Below are 23,517 nucleotides of genomic sequence, written 5' to 3'. Positions count from 1 at the left end.
ATCTTCTGTACCTTATGACTTAGCACGGAACAAGCACAGGCTAAGTGTTCAGGGATAGACTCTAGTGCTCAGAACAACAGAGGCAAGCTGTGCCCCATCATATAGATGAAGAAATAGTGGCTCAGAGTAGTCTAGCAACTTGCCAAGCTCATACAGCGGGAACAGGTAGCAAAGCCATAACTCAGCCTGCTGTCTATGACTCTTCCAATTATAATCCACTGTGAGTGGAAAACTGAGGAAGACATATCCCCACCCATGAGAAGCTGGTTCGTGGAGGGGAAAGAGGCAGTTGGGGTAGTTAAGTAGCTGGTGAACTGTACTGAGATTGCCCAAGGAAGCATATGGCGTTCTGGGGAGGGGTCCAAGCAGAAATAGGCTGTGCTTCCCACCTTGTGCTTCCCTACCGCTTCCCTAATAGTATCCTCAACCTGCATACTCCAGAGAGGGGTGGGGTGCAGCAGTCGTTTGTGCTGTTCGCTGCCCACTTTCACCAAGGCTCTGGGGCCGGCGGGAGGACTGGGCGGCAGCACGCGCTCTGCCCGTCTGCAGGGCGCCCAGCCTGGCCAATAGGAAGACGGAATGACTGTCAGCCGCGGGGATCGCACTAAAGCGCATTAACCCGGCAGCCAACGAGTGACGTTCTAGCTGCCCACTCACTGTGTGACCTCAGGCGAGTCTTACCACTGTCTAGGACTCTCGTTTTCTTATGAGGAATACACGGGACCTGAACCGGTGGCTGAGATTCCAGTTCACACGATCGCGCCCGGGGGATCGGGGTTATTTGGGTGTGGCCTTTCTCACATTATTCCACCAGAGGGCGCCACATCTAGCCTTTGGTTTCTGAAGGGGTGATTCAGCCTGGAGAGCGCGGAGATGCTTGTGTGGACTCCAGTGGAAGCAATTAGCAGTGTGTGTGTGTGTGTGTGTGTGTGTGTGTGTGTGTGAGAGAGAGAGAGAGAGAGAGAGAGAGAGAGAGAGAGAGAGAGAGAGCTGCATCTGCCAACACCACCCTCTGTCTCTCATTTCTTAGACATCCACAGGCCCCTCCCTCACATCTTCATAAGGCCTTCTGAAACCAACCTACATAAAAACCACTAGCACCAAACTTAGTTAACGATTTAAATTTAAAAAAAAATTGTAGTAAACAATATTGTGACATAAAATTAATACCTTAGCATTTCTTCTTTTTCTCTTCCTTCTTTTTTGCTGTGCTGGGGATTGAACCCAGGGCGTCACACACACACTTGTCAAGTACTCTTAGGCCATTAAGCTGCACCCCCAGCTCCACCTTAGCTGTTTTTAAGGGAACAGTGTAAAATACATTCCTACTGTTGTGCAACCCATCTTTGAAACTCTCTTAATCTTGCAAAAGGGAACTTCTGTACACATTAAACAACAACTCCTTATTCTTTCCTTCTCCCAGCCCCTGGCAACCACCATTCTGTTGTCTGTCTCTATGAATTTGATTACTACTCTTGGCATCTTACATAAGGGCAATCAGATTATTTGTCTTTTGGGGCCTGGCTTATTTCACTCGACATAATGTCCTTAGGGTAAGGTTCATCCACATGGTAGCTTTGTATCAGAATTACCTGAGGCTGAATAATAATTGATTGAATGTTTATCCATTCATCCACTGATGGACACTTGGATCATTTCCACCTTCTGGTTGTTGTGACTTATGCTGGTGTGAACATGAGTGTACAAATATCTATCTGTGTCTCTGTTTTTGAATGTCTTTTCCATATTTTATTTTTCTACATAGCACTTAACACCAACTCTTCCCACTACCCTAACTAGAGATGCAAATAATTTTTTTTTGGAGGGGGAGATAACCCTAATTTTTACAACATTATTGTTTTAAAGGACTTTAACAAGTTTTGTTTCTAACCTAGCAACTTTATTCTAACCTTCCTTTTAAAATGCCAATAAATACTTAGTTCCCAAAATGTTCTCTGGGCCAGCTTTACCATCTTACATGTTTTGTCATTCATGAGTTAATATCTTTGATATGTGTTCATTCTATGTTTGTATGAGAGTTATATTTTTAACTTTTAAAAAGTATGCACAGAGAAAAAAAGTATGCACAGAGAAAAAAAGTATGCACAGAGAAAAAAGTATGCACAGAGAAAAAAGTATGCACAGGGGGCTGGGGTTGTGGCTTAGTGGTAGAGCGCTTGCCTAGCATGTATGAGGAACCGGGTTCGATCCTCAGCACCATATAAAAATATATAAGTAAAATAAAGGTATTGTATCCATCTGCAACTAAAAAAATATTTTTTAAGAGTACATACATGGGCTGAGGTTGTAGCTCAGTGGTAGAGTGCTTGCCTTGAGCTCACGAGGCACTGGGTTCGATCCTCAGCATCACATAAAAATAAATAAATAAAATAAAGATATTGTGACTATCTACAACTAAAAAATATTTTTAAAAAGGTATATACAGACATTTCAAAAGTTTTTACTAGGAGCATAGATCTACCTTTGTGGGATGAAATTCAATCACACCACAGTTTATAGTGCTGTCAAGCTGGGTCTTCAGGTGACCCGGGGCTACTGGAGCATCTGCTCTTGAATTGAGGTTCAAACTTATGAACTTTTTGGGGGGGTCTGTAAATTCTGGGAAGCTTTCATGGACTTGGACCTAATGGGTTCCGAGAGGGACAGTGTGGAGAGGTGGCATGTCTGTGTCAGTACAGAAGTGGCCAGTACTGCTCAGCTCTCCTGTAAGTCAGGGACATTCTGAGAACTCCCTGTGGAGTGTCTTACTCTCACAGAGTCCCCATGAGACAGTCACAAGTTTGCAAATGAAAAGCTCAGTGAGTTTAAGTAACTCTGAAGATCAGGGTTTAAGCAAAAATTTTAGAAGAAAGACGAAACCAAGTGGTTCTGTGTGCATCAGGAGGGTTGAGCAGATTTTCCCTCTAGTTCTGTAATTTCATCTAAGATGGAGACTGAGAGGTGAGAGCCGGAGGCATCGTCTGTCTGTCTGCCCTGGGAGCAGATGCCACCTACCCAGTGGTCTCCAGGAGAGACAGACAGGGATTGCTGAGAGTAGACGGCTCAAATAGGCTCTCCCGGTGCCTGCCTCTCCCACCCTCATCCTGATGATATAAGAGGGCTATCAAAGGGCATTGTCACTTGAGGAAGTTCAGAATTCAGAAAAGGAACTGTTTACTCCCCTCTCCTCCTGTAAGGTAAGGAAGGAGAAATATTTCTCTTATACCCCAAAGTGCAGAGGCCTCTGTCAGCCTCCCTCCACTACCTAAACTGAGCACTCCCTCCTCCTCTACCCTAAACTGAGCAAAGAACCTCACCCCCCCGCCCCCCCTGCTGGTACAAAGACCTCTCCACAGGTGTGGCTGTATACTGGACGGGTAGTCAATGATGGGTAAGATGCAATTACAATGGTACTAACCTAAGACAGGAGGCTGACGCCCTGAGGTCAGCTCATCTGAAGACGGGTAAGAACCATATGTAGTATTGGACAACCTAAGGCAGGCATGGTCCCTAAGCCACATGCTTGTTGTTTAAACAGAGAGGGGGAGATGTTGAGAGCCACAGCCAAAGGGGCCCCAGCAAACTTCCAGCTGTCAGCAAACTTCCAGCTGCCAGCTGATGATTGGCTCACAGCGGCCCCAGCAACATCTAGCTGATTGGCTCCTCTGCAGTGATGCTCATTGGGCTGTTTCCCTGCCCTTTCAGACCACGGAGCTGCTCATTGGGGGACTTTTTTGGCTCCGCCCATGTGACTCAGCCAATCGGCCTCAAGAGCAGGAGGATTGTGGGAGGGGAGAGAGGCTTGGGGGAAGCCGGTGGTGGCAGTTGGGCTCTGAGGGTTTTTGCTGAGGAGCTGTTTTGTTTGGTGTGTGGTTCTAAAAATAAAGTTCGTTTCTTTTGACAAGTGGCTCCTGAATCGTGCCCAGCCAGACTGCGGCAACTGCCAACAATTTCCTCTGATAGGACTGAGGAACTGGCCCAGTGGAGGACTGGGCATCCTTGATGGAGACAGTGACCGAGAGCAGAGGGCTCATTGGATGCCTGACTGAGGGCTTAAGGGTGGCCTCTCATTTCCTCTGAGGGGCAAGGATGATGGCTGCTGCAGGAGCTCCATGTCTGTGAGACTCCGGCCTGGGTGTGGCCTAAGGGACCAGTGGAAGGTATCACTAGAGTTTGAGGGACCCCAGCTCCTGAGGTCTGCCCACTGCTTGTTTTGTGGAACCCCTAGGAAGCAGGTCAGCAGAAAAAGTCAGTCAAGAGGAGGCCTATGACCTTCCCAAGGGTGAGAACTAATGCAGGTGTCCTCCACCCACCTCTGTCCTTAAAGGATGCAAAGAAATGAGGAGAGGGAAAGCCCAAAGCAAAGACTCCTCCTCCAGTGCCAAGAACCCTCGTAAAAACCTACCCCAAGGACAGGGGTGTGGGCCATGTTGGTCGACTGGAAGGTGGAGGGGTGCTCACGATGAGAACCCAGAGGGAGGACATCTGAGAGACCAAACCTGTCCTGCCATGTCCATCAGCAGGTGCTGAAGGCCAGGGCTCCTAGCATAGCTGGAGCCATTGGAAGGGTAAGGATAGTCCTTGAGCCCCCAGGAGTGCTCTGTGCCTCAGCTCCCCTATCTGTACTGGGGATAATAGCGGCTACTTCTCAGCACCACTGTGGGCACTAACCACGTCAGTCTATCCAGAGTGCTCGGAAAAGTCCCTGGCACCCTGGAAGGCCCGATCAGGACCAGCTGGTCGCCATTCTCCAAGTGTGACTCTCAACACATCAGGGTTGGCTTCCCACTTTAGTCAGCCACCAGTGTCTGGGGACACACTCTGCTTTCTGCAAGGAGAGGGAGAGAAGGGGCCTTGCTGTGACTTGGATATGGCCTGTCCCAGAAGGGAAGCTGGGAAACAACTAGAAGTGTGGCCCCAGGTGTGGAAGTGGGTGGGCGTAAACCTTCAAGAGGTGAGGCCGGTGGAAGGTGATTAGGCCGCAGGCTCCACCCTGAAGAAGCAATCAGTGCTCTTGTGGGGTGGGCAGTGCCTCTCTGGAAGGAGTTAGGCCTGGCCAGACCAGGTTGTTAAAAAGAGAGGCGACTGCTGCTCCCTTCGCCTCGTCTGCGATCGGCTGGCTCCCTGTCTGCTTCTCAGCCATGCTGAGATGCGGCCAGAGGCTCTCGCCAGGACCCCGGTGTCATGCCATTTGGACCCTCCAGCCACCAGAACTGTGAGTCCAATAGACCTTTTTACCCATTTTCAGAATCGTTTTTTTTTTTTTAAAGACACAGAAATTGAACATATATATGGGTTATCATGTGATGTTTTAGTATATGTCCACTGATAAAAATTCTGAGATGTTCTAAACTTAATTGGAAAGGGCTCGAGGACAAAAGGAGGAGAGATGGGGAAGAGGTGAATCAGTAACAAGCCACAGGCTGGCAACAACAGAGGCCGATTTACATCTCCATGTAAAAACCTTATGTTAAAACCTTAACCCAAATCCCATGGCAGCTGACCACAGGGCTTGGGTCCCCATAAACTTTTCAGATTGTTACCCCAATGAATCCAGAAGCAATAATTACTTCTCCTTACTTCTTAGTCTACCTCTTTGGTGTCATCCTGCCCCTCTTTATCTATAGCTGATGAAGATTAGGGTGCTTTCCTTCTGTTTATAAAAATGCTCTTGGTTCTGGACATTTTACAACTGCTACCCAGCTCTGTTACTAGAGGCTGGGGGAACCATCCCAGGAGCTGGCCCTTTCCTTTTCCAGCTAGCATCTGTAACTGCTCAATAAGCTCTTTTGTTTCAGAGGTCATTTGGTCTCAAGAGTTTAACAATAATGTTAATGTGCAGTGTTCAAGTGTGGATAAATGTATCTATCTCTTTAAACATTTATTTCTGTGAAAACATTCACCTTTAGCCTTGAGCAATGGAGGGATGGAACTGGCTTCAGCTGTGTGTGGAAGCAGGTGGACCCCAGCTCTGCTCGACCAGGGAATGAAGCTCTGAGAGTGGGCATTTCTCAATAGGAGTGGGCTGCCTCCTTGTGCTTTTGTAATACTACTCATTTACCTTTTTCGGGTGGAATGTTCTATCGAACATTTCCCCTCAATAAAAACCAGAGTTCGGGGCATGCTCTCTCTCTTTTTTTGTCCCCCTCCCTTGCATCCTTTGTGGGAGCTGGGGCAGAGGAGCTGTCACAGAACCCCAAGAAAAAGGTATTTTCTCTGTCTCTGTGATTATTTAGTACCAATTCACCTGGAATGACCCTGACTGATTGAGTTGGGTGTCGCAGCAACTGTGAATTGTCATTATTTGTAGTCCCCCTACTGTGCAACAGCACTCTAGAACATGGATCTCTGATCTACCTGGCACTTAGTGCTCATTGCAAAGCTTTCCCCCTACCCCATCCACTGCTCTTCCCAGCCTCTCTTCCCAGCCTCTGGTAACCTCCATTCTACTGTCCACTTCTATGAGATCAACGTTCTAAGATTCCACATGTCAGTGAGATCATGAGATAATGTTTTTGTGTGCCTTGCTTATTTCACTTAGCACAATGCCCTCCAATTCCACCCCACTTTTGTTGCAAATGACAGGGTTTTGTGGCTGAATGATACTCCATTGTGTGTCTGTACCACATTTTCCTTATTCATTCATCAGCAGGTAGACCCCTGGATTGATTCCATCTCTTGGCTATTGTGAACAGTGACACAATAAACGAGGGAGGGCAGATGTCTCTGTGACATCCTGATCTTGTTATCTTTGGATATACATCCAGGAGTGGGATTGCTGGATCATATGGTTCTATTTTTCAAGGGATTTCCATACTGTGTTCCATAATGACTGCTTCTTTACATTCCCACAGAAGTTGTAAGGGTTTCCTTATCTCCACAGTACTTCACTTTTGCCTTTTTGGTAGTACCCATTCTAACTGGGAGGGAGTTAAGGTGTCCTTATGGCTTTGATTTCCATTTCCCTGATGATCAGTAATGATTTTTTTTCATGTACCTGTTACTATTTGTGTTATCTTTGAGAAATGTCTATGTAGATCTATTACCATTAAGATCATCATTAGCTTTTGAGTTGTCCACATTTCTTAAATGTCCTGGATATTCACACCTAGTCAGATGTATCCTTTGTTAACATCTTCTCCCATTCTTCAGGTTGTCCCTTCCCTCTGTTGTTTCCTGTAGAAACTTTTTAGTTTGATGTAATTACTTAGGTCTGTTTTTTGCCTTTGTTTCCAGTGTTTTGGGGTCTTGGCCAAAAAAATTCGGGACCATTCCAATTTTTAAAAGCATTTGCCCTGGTTTCTTCTAGCAGTTTTTTAGTTTCAGGTCTTATATTTACATCTTTATTTCATTTTGCATTAATTTTTCTATGTGGTGAAGGGTGTCCAGTTTTATACTTTTGCATGTAAATGTTTAATTTTCCAGCACCCTTTATTGAAGATATGGTCTGTTCCCCAATGTGTGCTCTTAGCACCCTTGTGAAACATCAGTTGCCCGTGGGTGCACAGGCTTACTCTAGGCTCTCTATACTCTTCCATTGGTCTATGTGTCTGTCTTTATGCCAAAAACATGCTGTTTTGGTTACTACCGCTTTGTAGTATATTTTGAAGTTGGATAGTGTGATACTTTGTTCTTTTTGGTCAAGATTTGCTTTATTAATTTTTTTTTGCTTTGGCTACTTGTGTGTGTGTAGGTTGGCGGCGGGCGGGGGGGTGGTTCCATAATATTTTTAGGATTTTTTTCTAGTTCTGTGAAGAAGTCATTAGTGTTTTGGTAGGAATTGCATTGAATCTGTAGACACTTTAGGTAATATAGACATTTGAATAATATTGATCCTTCTAATCCACGAACATAGAATGTCATGTGTGTTTGTGTGTGTACTCTTCAATTTCTTTCATCAGTGTTTTGAAGTTTTCCTTGTAGGGATCTTCCACCTTTTTGGTTAAATTTATTCCTAGGTTTTTTGGTTAAATTTATTCCTAGGTTTTTTGGTAGGCGGACGGGTCAAGGAGAGCTACTGAAAATGGGATTGCTTTCTTGATTTATTTTTCTGGAATATAGAAACACTACTGATTTTGCTTGTTGATTTGTATCCTGCAAATTTGATGAATAAATTTATTCTAATAGTTCTTTAGTGGAGTCTTAAGAATTTTCTATATTTAAGGTCATGACATCTTCAGTGATTTTGACTTTTTCTTTTCCAATCTGGATTGTCCTTTGTTTCTTTCTCTTGCCTAATTGCTCTTTCTAAAATAAAAGTAGTGAAAATGAGCATCCTTTTCCAGACTTTAGAGAAAAAGCTTTCAGCTTTCCTTCATTCACTATGATGATGGCTGTGGGCTTGTTTATATAAAGCCTCAATTATGTTGAGTTTTATAATGAAGAGATGTTAAATTTTATCAGATGTTTTTCCTGTGTTTGAGATGATCAGGTGGTATTTGTCTTTCATTCTGTTGGTATGGTGTATTTTTACTGATTTACATATGCTGAACCATCTTTTCCATCCCTGGGAGGAATTTCACTTAATCATGGTGAATAATCTTTTAATGTGCTGTTAAATTAGACTGCTGGTATTTTGTTGAGAGTATTTGTATCTATTCATAAGTAATATTAGCTTATAGCTTTCTTTTTTTTTATTGTGTTTTTGTCTGGTTTGGGTATTAGGGTAACACTGGGGCTGGTAGAATGAAAGAATTCCCTCCTCTTCAATTTGTTGGAATACTTTGAAGATAATTGATATTAGTTTTTAAAATATTTGGTAGAATTCAGCAGTGAAACTATCTGATCCTGGGCTCTTCTCTCTTGGGAGTCTTTTTATAATGGATTCAATCTCGTTACTTATTGATCTGTTCTACAGTTATTTCTATCTCTTTGCATCAATCTTGTTAAGTTGTTTATGTCCAGGAATTTGCCAGTTTCTCTTTTAGGCTGACAAATTTGCTGACATATAGTTGTGCATAATAAGTCTCTAATGATCCTTCATATTTCTGTGATGTCTGTTGTATTTCTTTCCTTTCTCTGCTTTTATTTAAGCCTTCCCTCTTTTTCTTAGTCTAGTTAGGGTTTGCCAATTTTTCTCTATTTTTGAAAGACCACTTCTTTGTTTTGTCAACATTTTTGCTTTTAGTCTTTCATTTATTTCTGCTCTAGTCTTTATTTCTTTCCTTCTACTAATTTTGGTTTGGCTTTTTTTCTTCTTTTCCTGGAGGTATAATAGTAGGTTACTATAAACTTTGCTTTTAGTGCTGCCTTTCCTGTATTCCATAGGTTCTGGTATGTTACGTGTCCACTGTCACTTTTTTTAAGAATATTTTTTTTAATATTTTAGTTTTAGGTGGACACAATGGCTTTATTTTACATATATGTGGTGCTGGGGATTGAGCCCAGTGTCCCCTGCATGCTAGGCAAGCACTCTACCTCTAGGCCCCAAACCCCAGCCCCCACTGTCACTTTTTAAAAACGTTTTAAATTTTCTAAATTTCTTCATTGAATGTTGAGGAGTATATTGCTAGATTTCCATGTATTTATATAGTTTTCAAAGTTTTATTGTTATTGACTTTTAATTTGATTAAAATTTTGTCAGAAAAGGTACTTGATATGTTTTCAATTTCATTTTGTGTGTGTGTATGGGCGGGGGAGACTTGTCTTATGGCCTTTTATTGTGATGACAGATCACATGAAAGGCCATAAGACAAGTTAGAGAATGTATATTCTGCAGCTGCTTGGTCTCTAGAATGTAGTTTTTCCTCTTCTTCTACTTTTTTTTTCTCCCTGATTTTCTCTCTGAAGTCTGTGTCTCTCTCCCTTGGGTCTACTGAAATTTGCTTTATATATTTAGGTGCTCTAATATTGGGAGTGTTTATAATCATTATTTCCTCTGGCTGAAAAGACTACTTTATCATTATATATCATTATATAATGAACTTCCTTGTCTTTTTTTTTTTTTTACTGCATTTGAAGTCTATTTTATCTAAATTTGGTTACTCCTGATTTCTTTTTGTTTCTACTTTCATGAATATCTTTTTCCATTTCTTTACTTTCAGTCTATATGTGTCTTTACAGGTAGAGTAAGACCACATACATCAATAATTACCTTAAATGTAAATGGATTAAATTCACCAAGCAAAAACACAGTGAAAGAATTAATTAAGAATTAAGACCCAGGAGAATATAATGCTAAGTGAAGTTAGCCAATCTCAAAAAAACCAAATGCTGAATGTTTTCTCTGATATAAAGAGGCCGATTCATGATGGGGTAGGGAGGGGGAGCATGGGAGGAATACAACTCTAGATAGGGCAAAGGGGTAGGAGGGCAAAGGAGGGGGCATGGAGGTAGAAAGACGGTGGAATGAGATGAACATCATTACCCTAAGTACATGTATGAAGACAGGAATGGTGTGACTATACTTTGTATACAACAAGAGATATGAAAAATTGTGCTCTATATGTTAAATATGAATTGTAACGCATTCTGCTGTCATATATAACAAATTAGAATAAAAAGTAAATTAAAAAAAAATTAAGATCCAACTATAGAATACCTAAAAAGACATTTACTTGCTACATGGTTTTTTTATTTTAGGTTTCTTTTTTCTTTCTTCTTTTTTTTTTTTTTTGTGTGTGTATGTGTGTTCAGTTTGTAGTTTATTCCCCTTTAGTCTTGTGTGGGTAAGTGATTTTTCTCTAATAGTGTGTATCGATTACTTATTTTTTAAAAATATTTACTTTTAGGGTTTTTTTAGGTGGACACAATACCTTTATATTTATGTGGTGTTGAGGATCAAACTCAGTGCCTCATGCATGCTAGGCGAGTGCTTTACCACTGAGCCACAACTCCAGCCCCTGATTACTTATTTTTGTTGTGTCTTTTTGTAGATTTTTGTACTGTATTTACCACCAGACTTAGAAAAAAACATTTTTTGATTATAACAAGCTATTTCATAATGATAGCAAGTTAACTTCTATTGTAAAGATGGAAAAAGAAAAAAGTAAAAAATACTAATAAAAACTTTATCTTTGCACTCAATTCCTTTCTCCATTTGGAATTTCTGACATCCCATTTGACAACTTGTTATATTGCCTATCTCTTAACATGTTAATGTAATTGTTGTTTTTCAGTATTACTAAAAATATAAAGGGTTTATCCATTATGTTTGAACATTCTGAATTTGTGTTACTCTTTATACTTTCCTACATTTTTTTTCTTTATTCTCATCTTTCTTTTAGTTTGAAGAATTCCCTTTGGCTATTTCTTGCAGGATAGGTCTGGTGGTGACAAGTTAAGCAGGGTACTTATTTTCTCTGAGCCTATGGTTACTGCCACAGCACCAGATGGCACCAAAACTCATGTTCATCAGGAGTCTGAGGTTGATGTATTGTCACTGTTTTAGCCTTAGAAGATGCCACCCGCCCAAGTCTGTCACAAATCTGCAGTTGCTGTGTTGTTCGGGATGGAATGGGGGAGGCATTAAAAAGGACTGTGTATTTTTGTAAGTCTCTGCTCTGTGTGGGGTGGGCCCCAACACGTCACCCACAGGCACCAACCTGTGATCAGGCATTGTAGAATTCTGTCTAGTTCTAGGCCTCACATAGAGGGCCCAGTCTTAGTCTCCTGAGCAGTGACTTGTGCCTAACTCCCTCTTTTCTCCATGGGATAACAACTCTCAATATTGTGCTGCCTGGGTTTGGGGTAGGAATGGGAAGGGCAACCATATCAGTACTCAGGATCATAAACCAGAGCCCATTGCCCCCTGAAACCAGGGCAGTATAAGGACAGGACCAAAGCCCACGGTGCTACAGCCTGCCTGCTGATCTGGTGTACTCCTTGGCCCAAGACTGCAGCAGACAGGTAGAGTTGACGCTGGCTGCACTATAAGCCCATCCTCCTGGGGCTTCTGATCTCTGCCTGGCATTAGTGTGGGTCCAGACTCTCCCTCTCTCTGTGGGCACTTGTTGAGAGCCACAGACAAAGGGGCCCCAGCAACTTCTAGCTGATTGGCTCCTCTGCGGTGATGCTCATTGGGGGACTTCTTTGGCTCTGCCCACGCGACCCAGCCAATCGTCCTCAAGCAGGAGGATTGTGGGAGGTGGTGAGGCTTGTGTTTATGTGAGAGGCTTGTGGGAAGCCGGTGGTGGCAGTTGGGCTCTGAGGGGTTTTCCTGAGGAGCTGTTTTGTTTGGCCTGTGTGGTTCTGAAAATAAAGTTCATTTCTTTTGACAAGTGGCTCCTGAATTGTGCCCAGCCAGACTGCGGCATTTGGTGGCTCGTACGGGGACCTTGGTGTTATCTGCCCAGCCAGACTGTGGCAGGCACTAGTCTGGGGACAGGAGCCATTGGGATCTCCCTGGTGTTGTTTCACCTGCCTTATTTTGGGTGGAGTCTAAGGCAAGTCCTGTGCTTACTTCCCTGTAGATGGAGTCTTGCTTTATATGTGTTGCCAGAGGTTATAGGAGGGATCATGGAGGCAGTCCCTTGGCCACCAGGCTAATGTCCACAGGCAGGGGCCATGGGGGTTCTGGATTTCAAGTCTAAAGCCTTCAGTTAATTTTCTCTCCCTCTCTCAAGTGGGAGGCATCTCTTTCCATGTTGTGCTGCTTAAAGTTGAAGGATGATGACATAACCAACCTTTCCTTCCTGCTTTCTTCAGGGTGTCTCTTGTGTTAAAGCCAGGTACTGCAATCTCTCATGGGATTTCCTTAGCTCTTGTGAAGGCAATTTTGTGTGTGCATAACTGTTTAAATAGATGTTTCTGTGGAGAGATGACAGTTGGGGGCCTTACTGTACAATTGTTTTGCTCTCCTTCCTAAACCTCTGTATAAGTTTCCAGCCTCATGTATTTTGTTATAGAAATACAAAACAGACTAATATGGGTCCTCTGGAGCTGGACCACAGGAGGCTGCCACAAGACCACTGTAAATGCCCAGCCTCCACCTCCCAGGTGGAGCCCTTTCCCAGGGCTTCTGGCAGTTCCAATGCACAGAACTTACAGGGCCTGTGTCAAGTTTTTGAAGGCAATGATATCCTCAGAGAAAAATTGTGAAGAGTATTCTGCTTTAGAAAGAGGGCTGAATACTGTTAGCACCTCTAGCATACAGGAAGGTCATGCTGCTGAAGTTTGAAAAGTAGAATTGCAAAAAGCAATTCCTTTGAAAATCTTTCAGAACTTTCTCACAGAACCTTCCAATGGGTCTCCAGGGTACTATTTTCCACTGTCTACCACTCAGGTCTCAGGCCCTTAACAGAGCCTCCCTCCCTTCGCTAGAGGTTTCTGTGGGGGTTGAGGAGAGGGGAATTAATTCCTGTTTCACTTCCCTCAAGGATACAAAGTGTGAAATCCAGAGGGTCCTTCTCTTGTTCACAGTGTACTCATAGGGGGCTGACAGGGAGGATCAGCCCAACAGGCAAACACAGCCTTTTGTGTTTATAACCAGGTCAGCTTCACAGAACAAAAGCCTGGGCTCTGGGCAGCAAGACCCTGTAGTCATAGTGGGCAGGAGGTGGCCTATTAGGGAAAAGACATGATCCTCCCCAACAAGGTCTATACCTGTCGTGAAACAATAAGACGGGGCCAAGAGATGAAGTTCTTATTTATTGTTGCAGCAACTCTTATACAGACATTAGCGTTCAGTTAAATAAAGGAGATAGCACATTAAATACATCACAACCCCAAACCAGACAACTGCGGCCACGGTACAGAGAAGGGGAGGGAGGGCCAGGACCGGTGACCAGACTGTCAAGAGGAAATACATTCAGTGGGTGTGCGGTGTCAACATTCCAGGCTCACGTGTAGATATATTTTATTTATATATTTATTTATATTTATATATAGAGATCATTGAGTTTTGTGTATACAAAGAACGATATTGTTACAAATACAATACTTCTCCCGACGCTTTACAATAAACTCTATGCACCCTCTTTACTGAACGGGAGTACAAGTTCATACTCTAGGTGCTGTGCTAAGTATGTACAAGAGATTTCATTCCCACACAGTCCTCACACACTGCCTTGATGGAGGGGGAAATAAAATTAAGGGTTGAGTGCTCAAGTGGACTCCAGCCAGGGAAGGAGCGGACGGAGGTGAAACTAACCAACAGGTAGCCTGGTGAAGGTGAGAGTTGATACATCAGGACGAGGCGGCCCTTGGTTGTAAACATTGGTAATGGCCACACCACTGGGTGGAGAGACCCAGGAAGGGCTCTGCAGGTGGGTGGGTTTTCATTAGCTTGCGACAGGGAGCGTTGGGTGTGGTGGGGGTGTAGAGGGAGGAGGAGCAATGGGGGAGGTAGTAGGTTACTCTGGACTCCCTGAAGGCCAGTGTTGATGGGCAATGTTCAGAAAGCAAGCCTGTGCACAGGGACTAGGTGCCCTGGGATGTGCCCTACCCCTGCTGAGCGCACTCTGGAGAGGGAGGAGGGGATCCTCTGGGAAGTGGGCTTCAGGCATTGCTTTGGGGGGTTTCTTCCTCTCATGACCCAAGGCTGGTGGTGGGTGGCTCCCTGAAAAGTCCCCATTGGAGAAGACAGAGGCAGGGTGGATTTTGGTGTATCCTGGGAAGACCAGGAGGAAGAGGTGAATCTGGGAGCCCGTCCCCAAAGCTGAATCACTAGCCTGTCCCAGCACAGTGGCCAGAGTGGCTAGGGTAATTTTGTGCCTTGCATTTTGGGGACAGGCTGCTCTGCACGTACATCATCCCTGCTATGTGGGGTGCTGAGATATTTACACATGTAACTACACACATACGGGATGTCAGAAGGGAAAGAGACCACCACCTCTTTTGGGACTTTCGGACACAGAGTGAGTAACACTTGAGATCTCATTTCTGAGGTTAACCACAGATAGGCTGATGTTAGCAGAGGAAGAACACATTTCAGCGAGGCGGGCCTGTACCAAGCTCCAACAGCTTCCACTCGGTGTGAGGAACCACATTGATTAGCACAACAGAAAGTGATGCAGAAATACTCTTACTCTTATGCTAAAATACGTGAGTCCTCTAGAAGAGCTTACAAATTGGCTTTTCAGCACCTCTTGAAGTTTCCAACATTTTTTGTGCAATAGGAATAGAAAGTATTTTCTCCTTCTCTCTCATTAGGATGAAGATACTTCACTGTAATTACTTAGGGGTTGGGCAGGGATGTGTTCCTGGAGTTACCATCCCGGGCCAATTGCAGGCAGGTCTCTCTGGTCCTATCTAGGAGCTTGGGCAGGTGCCCCAAGGGGCCACCCTGGGGACAGACTGGCAAGAGCCCTTCCAATGATTTTCCAAGGCTTCTGCTGCCTGAAATGCTGATAATGCTTCATTCTTGTTCTACCCACTGTCTCTTCTGGCAGGGCAGAGATGGACTGCTGACTCTTTAGTATTTAATTATAATACTAGACTCTCTGAAATTTGATTATTTTAGGAAAGGCAAACAGAATTCGGACTGGGGTTCCTGATCCTCACATTTATGGTGGGTTGACCTTGGGCTTGTCACCTGGCAGCATTCTGTTAAGCATCCTTTGAACAAGTCCAGGGTCCTAGATCACCCATCCCTGGCTCCTGTGGCCCCACCCAGCCAGCGCCCCGCAGCAGCAGCAGCAGCTCCTGCCTATATAGGACTTGGGGGCAGCCGGTGGCCTCCCTTCATTGGGGCTTTTTTATTACAGTAAAACAGAGACTTCAGCTGCTGATTTCTTTCAAACATTTGGATTTTCTGATTCTTAATTCAGAAAACTCAAAGTCCAGGAAGTCCAGGGGGTCGGATGACATTGTTCTCTGGCCGAAGTCTCAAATTTCTAAACTTGTTATGATCACTTTTCTCCCTTAAATTCCTCTGTTCTCTAGATAAATACATCCTACCTAACTTTTGCTCACTGAATTCCTATTTCCACAGACACAACATAAATATCCCAGATGCAGAGAACAGGGGTTATATTAATATTACAAAATATATTAGTTTTTCTTCCCCTGTCTCTACTGAGGTCATGAAAGAAACAAAACAAAAACAAAACCAAGTCACACCCCACATGAAAAAAAAAAAAAGAAAAAGAAAAGAAAAAAGTTCTTTGGACCAAGAATAAGTGAAAACTGGCTCAGAATAATATTACTAAACCATCCACACTGAACTGAGACGGAATCCAGAAGTGTGGGGCACCTGATGCAAACACGACATTCCACACCAGCTGAAAGCTCCCTTAGACCGACCAGGCATGGAGATATTTCCAGAACACATTTGGGGATTCTTAGGCATAATCTGAGGTCATTACTGACCCCTTAATTTTGTGGTTTGTGGGCTATTCTGGCCTTTCAGATATCACATCCTGCCTGGTGGTCCTGACGACTAGAAGGTTGGTCTCACCTGGGGTTCAGAAACGTGCCATCACTCTCTTCTAGAACAGTACAGCCTTCCCAGCCTCCCTTCCCCGCCCCCGTGTGTACAGGGGTGGGGGAGTCTGAGAAGACATTTTCAGTCGAGTGGTATGGGGAGGGCCAGGCCTCAGCCAGAGACGGCATCTCTCTCTGGACAAGGCTGATTGGACTCTGCATGCCTGACCCCCTGCCAGGGCAAGGGGTCTCCCAGAGAGGGGCTGTGGGTTTCCAAGGCCTCTGTGTGCCAGATTTTTAGCTTGTCTTCCTGGTGGTAGAGAGCAGGGCAGGGCAATGTGCATGTGAGATACTGTGAGAGCGTGTGTGTGTTTGTGTGTGTGTAATATACGTAGAGGCAGATGGCACCTGCCTGCGTTAACCACTGACCAGTGACCTCAGAGTACCTGGCAGAGCTTCAGTTGCCTGGTGAATTGCCGCTCTCTGCAGTGCCAGGGCAGCCTGTCCAAGGCTGTCACTTCTCCCTTTATCCTTATGTGAGGAGGCCTGTATTAGACCACACGTATATGTAGAAACTAAAACTACCTATGAAAGAGGTTGCAGGTTGGCTCAGAAATTCTGGGTGGAGACAACATAGGGGGCCCCAGCTGCATGGTGGACAGTGCATACCTTTGATGTGGGATGGTCCCTGTTCCTGCCTCATTCCTGTCAAGAGATAGGAAGAGAGCAGAGGTCAGCAACTGAGTTTTAGGCACTGCTGAGGGAGCATCTGCACTGCCCCTGGGAGTTCCTTCTAAGCGGTCTGTGCCTCTTGGGGTAGGACGATCCCCCTTGGGCAGTGAGAGCCACCTTGGGACCCTTGAAGGTCCTATAAGATGGCCCTGGGCATATCCCTGATGGACGAGGGCTGTTATTCATCCTCAAGGGAGCACATACAAAACTTTCCTGATTTTAAGGGATGGGGGGGAAGCAAACTGGAGAGAGACAGAGAGCAAAGAGGTCCTTGCGGATTCTTCTCTTTCTGTGTAAAACCAAATGCTGGGCGCGAGAGGAAAATGTCTCAGCGGACACACGGATGCAGCACAGAAACACAACCACGATGAGGAGAGTCCTCCATGCAAGCCTCCGCGAGGGCGAGCCAGGCACACTCAGATGTAAACGGGCTGCTCCTGGGCCGTCAGCAGTCTGTACATGGCCGCTGGCATCGTCTTCATGTGGATCTGAGGGCACAAACGTGTGTGAGCATGGAGCGGAGGGGAGAGACGAAGCCTCCTCCAGGGAGGGGCTTCCAGGGTACCCACCCCGACAGGGACGGGACCCAGGGTAGCCCAGGAAGAACAGAACCCACAGGCTTTCTGTAATGCTCAGGGGTGATGTGAAGTGAACAAAGGAAACCAGAGAAGGCTTATTTTCCCAGTCCAATGTTTTCATTCTGATCAGTCCTTGGCAAGACAGAGAACCTTGGCTTCATGGCTCCTGCCTCCTTTCCACCCTTGGCATTAAGGAAGCAATAGCCAATTAGCCTCGGACCCGCAGCCAGGGCTTCAGGAGAGCCACGGTGTGGGTGTAGCTTGACTCTAAGGGTTAGGTCTGCCAAGCACATTTGCAGGGATTAATGGGGGAAGAGGGAGAAAACTTGGGAAGCCACCGACAGGAGCACTGCCACTCTGTGTGTGGAAGGGAAGGTGAGTGGTGACTTGACTCAGACAACCTCTTCGACAGTGTGTTCAACTTTAGGTCCAAGATGGTTCCAGTTATTAAGGGGAAGGGACACATAGGAAGGTCCCTGGAAGGACTATGGGGATCAGGATCAGCAGGATGCAAGGGGTACCAGATGGCTCCCTCAGCCCCTTCCCCAGCCCGAGCCTCTCTCCTACCTCCCCAACAGCATTGGAGAGGATGTGGACTATCTTCTCGTGCGGGGTGGCCACAACGCTCTGTCCGTTGATTTCAATGATCCGATGTCCCACGCGGACGCCTCCCCTCTCAGCTATTCCCCCTCGCATGAGGCTGCAGATCTACCAGAGCCAAACACCAGGTTACTCCTTGTGGGCAGCATCCTGTCTCAGATCTCCATGGGGTCAAAAGACTCTCTTCCCTGGGACCCTCATCCCCAGCATGCACATCTCTGAGAAGCAGATGGAGCTAGGCTGAGGGTATTTAAATCTCTTAGAATATTTTCACAGGAAATAGGTTCTGTAGGCTGACATGGCCACCTTGTTCATGTAGTTTGCTGGATTTCACGACAAGCTGAATCTAAGAATTAAGTCTTCCAAGCATATTTGGTGGGATTGATTGGGAAAAAGTTAATCCTCTGGGCCTGTCACCTGGGTGCTAGTGTTTCAGACTGTCAGCCTGTGTAGCACAGGTTAGTATTTCCAGATTCACAAGTGGGCTCAAACATGGAACTGTTTAAAGCTAGCAGCCTTTTTATAGGGTCACAACTGCACGAGCCACCCCATTTTGTATTCCAAAGTATGGCCAGTTGTAGGGGAAGGTTCTTTTCTGCTTTCCCAGCTCTGTGACCATGTTCAAACTTGGTGATATGCAACCAGGCAGTGGATAGAGGCTCTTGGCTGCTGGCAAATGAGATCTCTAGAGCTACAGGGTGTAGCTGTCCCTCCCTCTCTCTCACACTAAGCAACCCAATGTTAATATCTGAGCAACCTTTGTTTTTTTGTGGTGCTGGAAAATTCAACCCTGGGGTCTTGCACATGCAACACAAGTGCTGTGCCCCTAAGCTACATCCCCAGTGCCAGCTTTTAGCATTACTCAAATAAGAACAAAGCAAACAGGTATAAACATGTAAAGAGATGACATCAGACCAAACCTCTGAGGAGTAACCCTGGTTCCTCTAACAGGCAAGCCAGGCTACTGAGATACAGAGACCACAGGAAACAGGGCTAGAAATTTCAACTCCACTTGGGAATTTCAAGGCTATTTCTAAACCTTACAACATACTTGGAATGAAATTTTAATTACTGAAGAACTCTTAATTGAAAGTTAAGGGAAGCGTGTAAAAAGAACAGGGTCCTTATGTTGAGAAAGATAAATTCAAAGAGAGGGCAGTGCCATCCAAAACCCATGAAGGCAAGGTTACAGATGGAGACCAGTTGCCACCACAGCCCAGAGTTACTGTGAATACAGAACAAGGCAAACCAGGGCATAAAGGAGTATTATTGAGGACAGTTTGTTTGGGATGAAGAAAGGGATATAGCTAGTTGGCAACAGCTGTAAAACACTGTGAATATATTTATTGCCACTTAAATTGTTAGCTGTAAATTTTTGATCATATATATTTTATCACAATAATAAAAAAAGAAAACACCAGGAAGTACTATTTAAGGCAGACAGTCAAGTGATTAAAAATACTCCATTCCTAAAGCTAATTCAGGCTAAAACGGTGACTGTGCTAAGCACAGATCAATCTTGCACAACAGCCCTGGGCAGGGATCTTGGCCTGGGGTGCACCCTGGACCCCTGGGGAGCTTGAAGCTTAGTGAGCAGCTGTCTCTGCCCTGTCCTTGGGAGTGTGGCAGTTCAGCAGGGGCTCTGAGTACAGCCAGGAAGATAGCTGCAATCCCAGGGAGGAGGCAGCCCTTGGTGGGGACATCCTAGCCACCAGGGTAGCAGCTGGGGGGCCTCTATGCCGAACTCTGCTTGGGGCCTGTCTCTTCCCACGTAGAATGGCACAGAATTCTCTGCTCAAAGGAAATCTACCCAAAGAAGGAGCTGAGTGGGTCTTTATCCACTTATCTCCTTCCCTTAGGGATGCTTTTGGGGTATGGACTAGCTGGGGGAAAAAAAAAAATAAAACAAGAAACAAAAACAGAACACGGCTATGTTTTTGTCAATATTTGGAAAAGTATGTGAATCGAGCTGCACTTACAATTCCGTTCTGGACGCTGAATCCCAGCTGGTAGCGAAGGTCTGGTCTTCTGATTAATACCGTGGTCACTGGAGGACACCTCACGATATTCAGCTTGACTCGGGACTGATTCTTTAAGCCCTTAAACAAGAATAGTGTACAGTGGATATGGTGACCCCTGAGGCAGGCAGAACAAATAAGAGCAGACAGCATCCAAGGTCCAAGCTGCTCTAGGATGCCTGGGAGTGCCTGCTCTGGTCCTGTGCCCTGGAGACCTTATCACCCCAGGGGAGGAAACAGTAGGGTTCAAATGGAGCTCTTTCAACCCAGGCAGAGATCAGAGTCAAGTGGGCAGAATCTTCATTTTGGGAAATGGACTGTGTTCAAGGACCCGATGGAAGTGCAACTATGAGGAAAAATGTTCTATGGGCTTTCTGGCTTGAAAGATGAAGGATGCACCCTCTGTCTGGTCAGGAGAGAGAGGAGTGGGAAATGGACTCCCACGCTCGAGCAGTGACTCCTAACAAAGGGCGTCTCATTCATAGCAGGTGCACAGGGATTGTTTTTTCTCCTTTCCCCATCCTCTCAGCTATTGGAGATTTTTATGGTTTATGGACATTCCCACAGCAATTGGGGCTGCCATTGGTCTGCATCTCCTGGGGAGGGCTGTAGGATGGGTGCTGAGAGAGAAGAAAGGAGGAAAGACACAAAGGTCAGGGTTTCATGACCCTAGACCACACAGCCCTTCCTCTGTTAGAAATGGAACGTGGAAGGAAAGCTAGTCTTTGAGGAGGAAAAGGAAACGGGTCTCAATCTGAGCGGAGTTTCCTCCACCCCACTGTGGTTTAAGGTGAGCTCAGGCTAGACTCTGTCACACTCAGAGCTGTGACAGGCACTCTCCCCTCTGCAGGAGCATCTGCTTTAGACCACCAGCACAGAGCTCCATGTGCCTCCCTCAGCCCAATCACCCACTTGTCAGCTTCAGCCCAGAGAAGGGTGCCAGGCAAATATAATCAACCCTAAAATTGTGCCCACCTTTCAGCTCTGCCTGGCTTAAACCTGCCTCACCCGACTACTGCTTGCTTGAGTGTGCATAGACAGGGTGGCCCAGAGCAGGCGCTCCCCAGTATGTTTTAAGTTCTAGTGCACCGAGAAAAGTTTTTGCACTTTGGGATAAACAGAAAACACTGTTGTGGTTGGAGGCTCTGCTGTCCCCCCACCCCCAAGCTTCCAGAGCAGAGGTAGGGGAGGTCTGAGCTGGGAGTGGGAAGCTCCTGCTGGACCTGACCCCCACTTGAGTTGATTAGGAAGCCACTCAAGGTCAGCCACAGTCCCTCTTCTCCAAAGGGCCAGGGTTGAAGGGGAGAAGTGGCTCCTAACAGGCAGTACTTGGGGTGGGTAGGAAACTCTGCACCAGGCAGGTGAAGGGTGGCTTAATGTCATTTATGCATGTATCTCACTGACCACTGACTTCAAAAAAATTATGGATCACTTTCTATGTGCTACGAAATGTGTTAGGTCCTGGGTAGAACAAGCCATCTCTGGACCTCCTGGAGATCAGGAAAGGGGCTGGACAAGAAACGAGAGGTAAGAAAGCCAAGACAGGAGCCTATTCGAATCATAACCCTCAGATAAGCATCGGCCTTAAATGTTTACACTGGGATTAATGAGGATTGAATAAATAAACTGGGATTAAATATTAACCACTGGAATTATTTAGGTGTGTTTGTGGGATACAGAAAACTACAGAACATACTGAAAAGCAGGAGAGTGATCCTATTTTCTTTCTCAATGTTACCAAAAAAAAAAAAAAATCACATTCCTCTGGTGAGTTCTTTCCTTTTATGTGAATTGATTTAAGATGCCTGCTCAGTCTCTCAGTGAAAGAATTTCAAGATTGGGGAAAATGTGCTGCAAGATGAGGCTTAGAGAAATGGCAATTTGAAATAACCAGACCATGCCTTTGCTCTGCTGTTCCTAATCAATGTTTCAAGTTGGGTCCCATTAACTTAGATTTCTGAGCTGCCATTTTATTGGAGGTGCCAATTAAATAAACGGTCATTTCATCCCCATGACAACAGTGGAATGGTGCAGTAAATTAAGAAATAGGGTGAGAGAGGAAGGGCAGGGAGGAGGGGAGGAAAGAGAAGCCAGAATGGTTTCTATAGCAACAGGAGAGCAGAACCATGATCCTGTAGAAGGAAAGGGAAACTGTGCTCTAGTTTTAAAAAGAACAAAAATCCAGAGGGCAATAGCATGAGCAGAGAAGATGCTAACCTGCTTCACCTACCAATAATTATGCTTCAGGAATGAATTATAACAGAGAAATAAGAGCCAGGAAAACAGATAGTTCAATATCTGTAACTCCACTCTAGAAATCTATTCTTTCTGTGTCTAGGGGCAGAGGAGGTCAACATGATTAAAGTGTCAAGATGCGGAACACACTGCTTTAAACTCCTCTTCCTTAAAGTGTAGTCTGAAGGCAGGCGATATGACCATCCCTGGGAGCTTGTGAAAAAGGCAGAACCCCACTTGAGACCTACCAAATCAAAACTTGCATTTTAACCAGCTCGCTGTGAGACCCACATTAGTTTGAGAAGCACTGGAGCTGCAGCTGCAGAGGGCACCGAGACCTACTGAAATGGGATCACCAAGCACCAAAAGCCCAGATAGTGCTCTGCAGTGGCAATGAAGGGTGGTGGGGGCAGTGCCTTCAGCTGTCAAGGTGCAGGCACGAAGGGGGTGCTGTCTAGAGAACTAATAAAACAGTAATAAACCTACTTGAAGTCAGTCTGTGGGGTACTGGCAATTCTAGCTGTTATCAGTGGTTAGCATTTCCCCCCAGCAGGGCGAGGCCACAGATGGGCCATCTCATTTTCCCATTCAACAAGGTTGTGTGTTCTGGGGCACTGTGCAAGCTCCGTGGAGTCTAACTGGGGCTTCCTGCCTAGTGCTGCTTTGCTGAGCAGAGCCACGAGGCAGCGGTTTTCTTACTCTCCATCTCCAGCAGCTACATCTCTTTCATCGTTGCATGGTCTTTTAATTTTCTGCATCCATGGAGACTCCACTTACAGACATTTAAGTTCAGCTACTCAAACAAACCCTCCCCCCAGGAAGCTGCTTGGGTAGCTGTATTCCCAGAAGCTCCCTTTCACCTTGCGGCAGGGATCTGTATAACAGAAGCGGAGTCTCCAGGTGGCAGCAGAGGTGCCAAGTCTCACAACTCCCTCATACAGTCTGTGTCCTTTGGAGACTGACAGGGAGGGTTGGGACTCACTGGCCATTTGGGGGCCCTGGGCAAGTGTCCGTGCCTTCGGAGTCTCAGATGACTCACGTGAACCAGGTGT

At 45.4% G+C, this 23,517-nt stretch overlaps 1 protein-coding gene across 4 annotated transcripts in view; it reads right to left on the bottom strand.

The window, feature by feature from the left end:
- Window positions 1-13,574: 13,574 nt before the first annotated feature.
- The window catches only part of Apba1 (amyloid beta precursor protein binding family A member 1), a 198,299-nt gene continuing 188,356 nt past the window's right edge, over window positions 13,575-23,517 (bottom strand). For all 4 annotated transcript variants that reach the window (XM_078047552.1, XM_078047549.1, XM_078047551.1 and 1 more), the window contains 3 exons: window positions 20,192-20,311; window positions 18,180-18,320; window positions 13,575-17,522 (listed from right to left, as the gene is read on the bottom strand). In XM_078047552.1, the coding sequence (XP_077903678.1) occupies window positions 17,451-17,522; window positions 18,180-18,320; window positions 20,192-20,311 (333 nt within the window). In that variant the 3' untranslated portion in view covers window positions 13,575-17,450. The remainder of the gene's footprint in view (window positions 17,523-18,179; window positions 18,321-20,191; window positions 20,312-23,517) is intronic.

The sequence above is a fragment of the Ictidomys tridecemlineatus genome, chromosome 4, assembly GCF_052094955.1.
Source record: "Ictidomys tridecemlineatus isolate mIctTri1 chromosome 4, mIctTri1.hap1, whole genome shotgun sequence".
Taxonomy (NCBI): domain Eukaryota; kingdom Metazoa; phylum Chordata; class Mammalia; order Rodentia; family Sciuridae; genus Ictidomys; species Ictidomys tridecemlineatus.
This window is presented reverse-complemented; position numbering and strand designations above follow the sequence as displayed.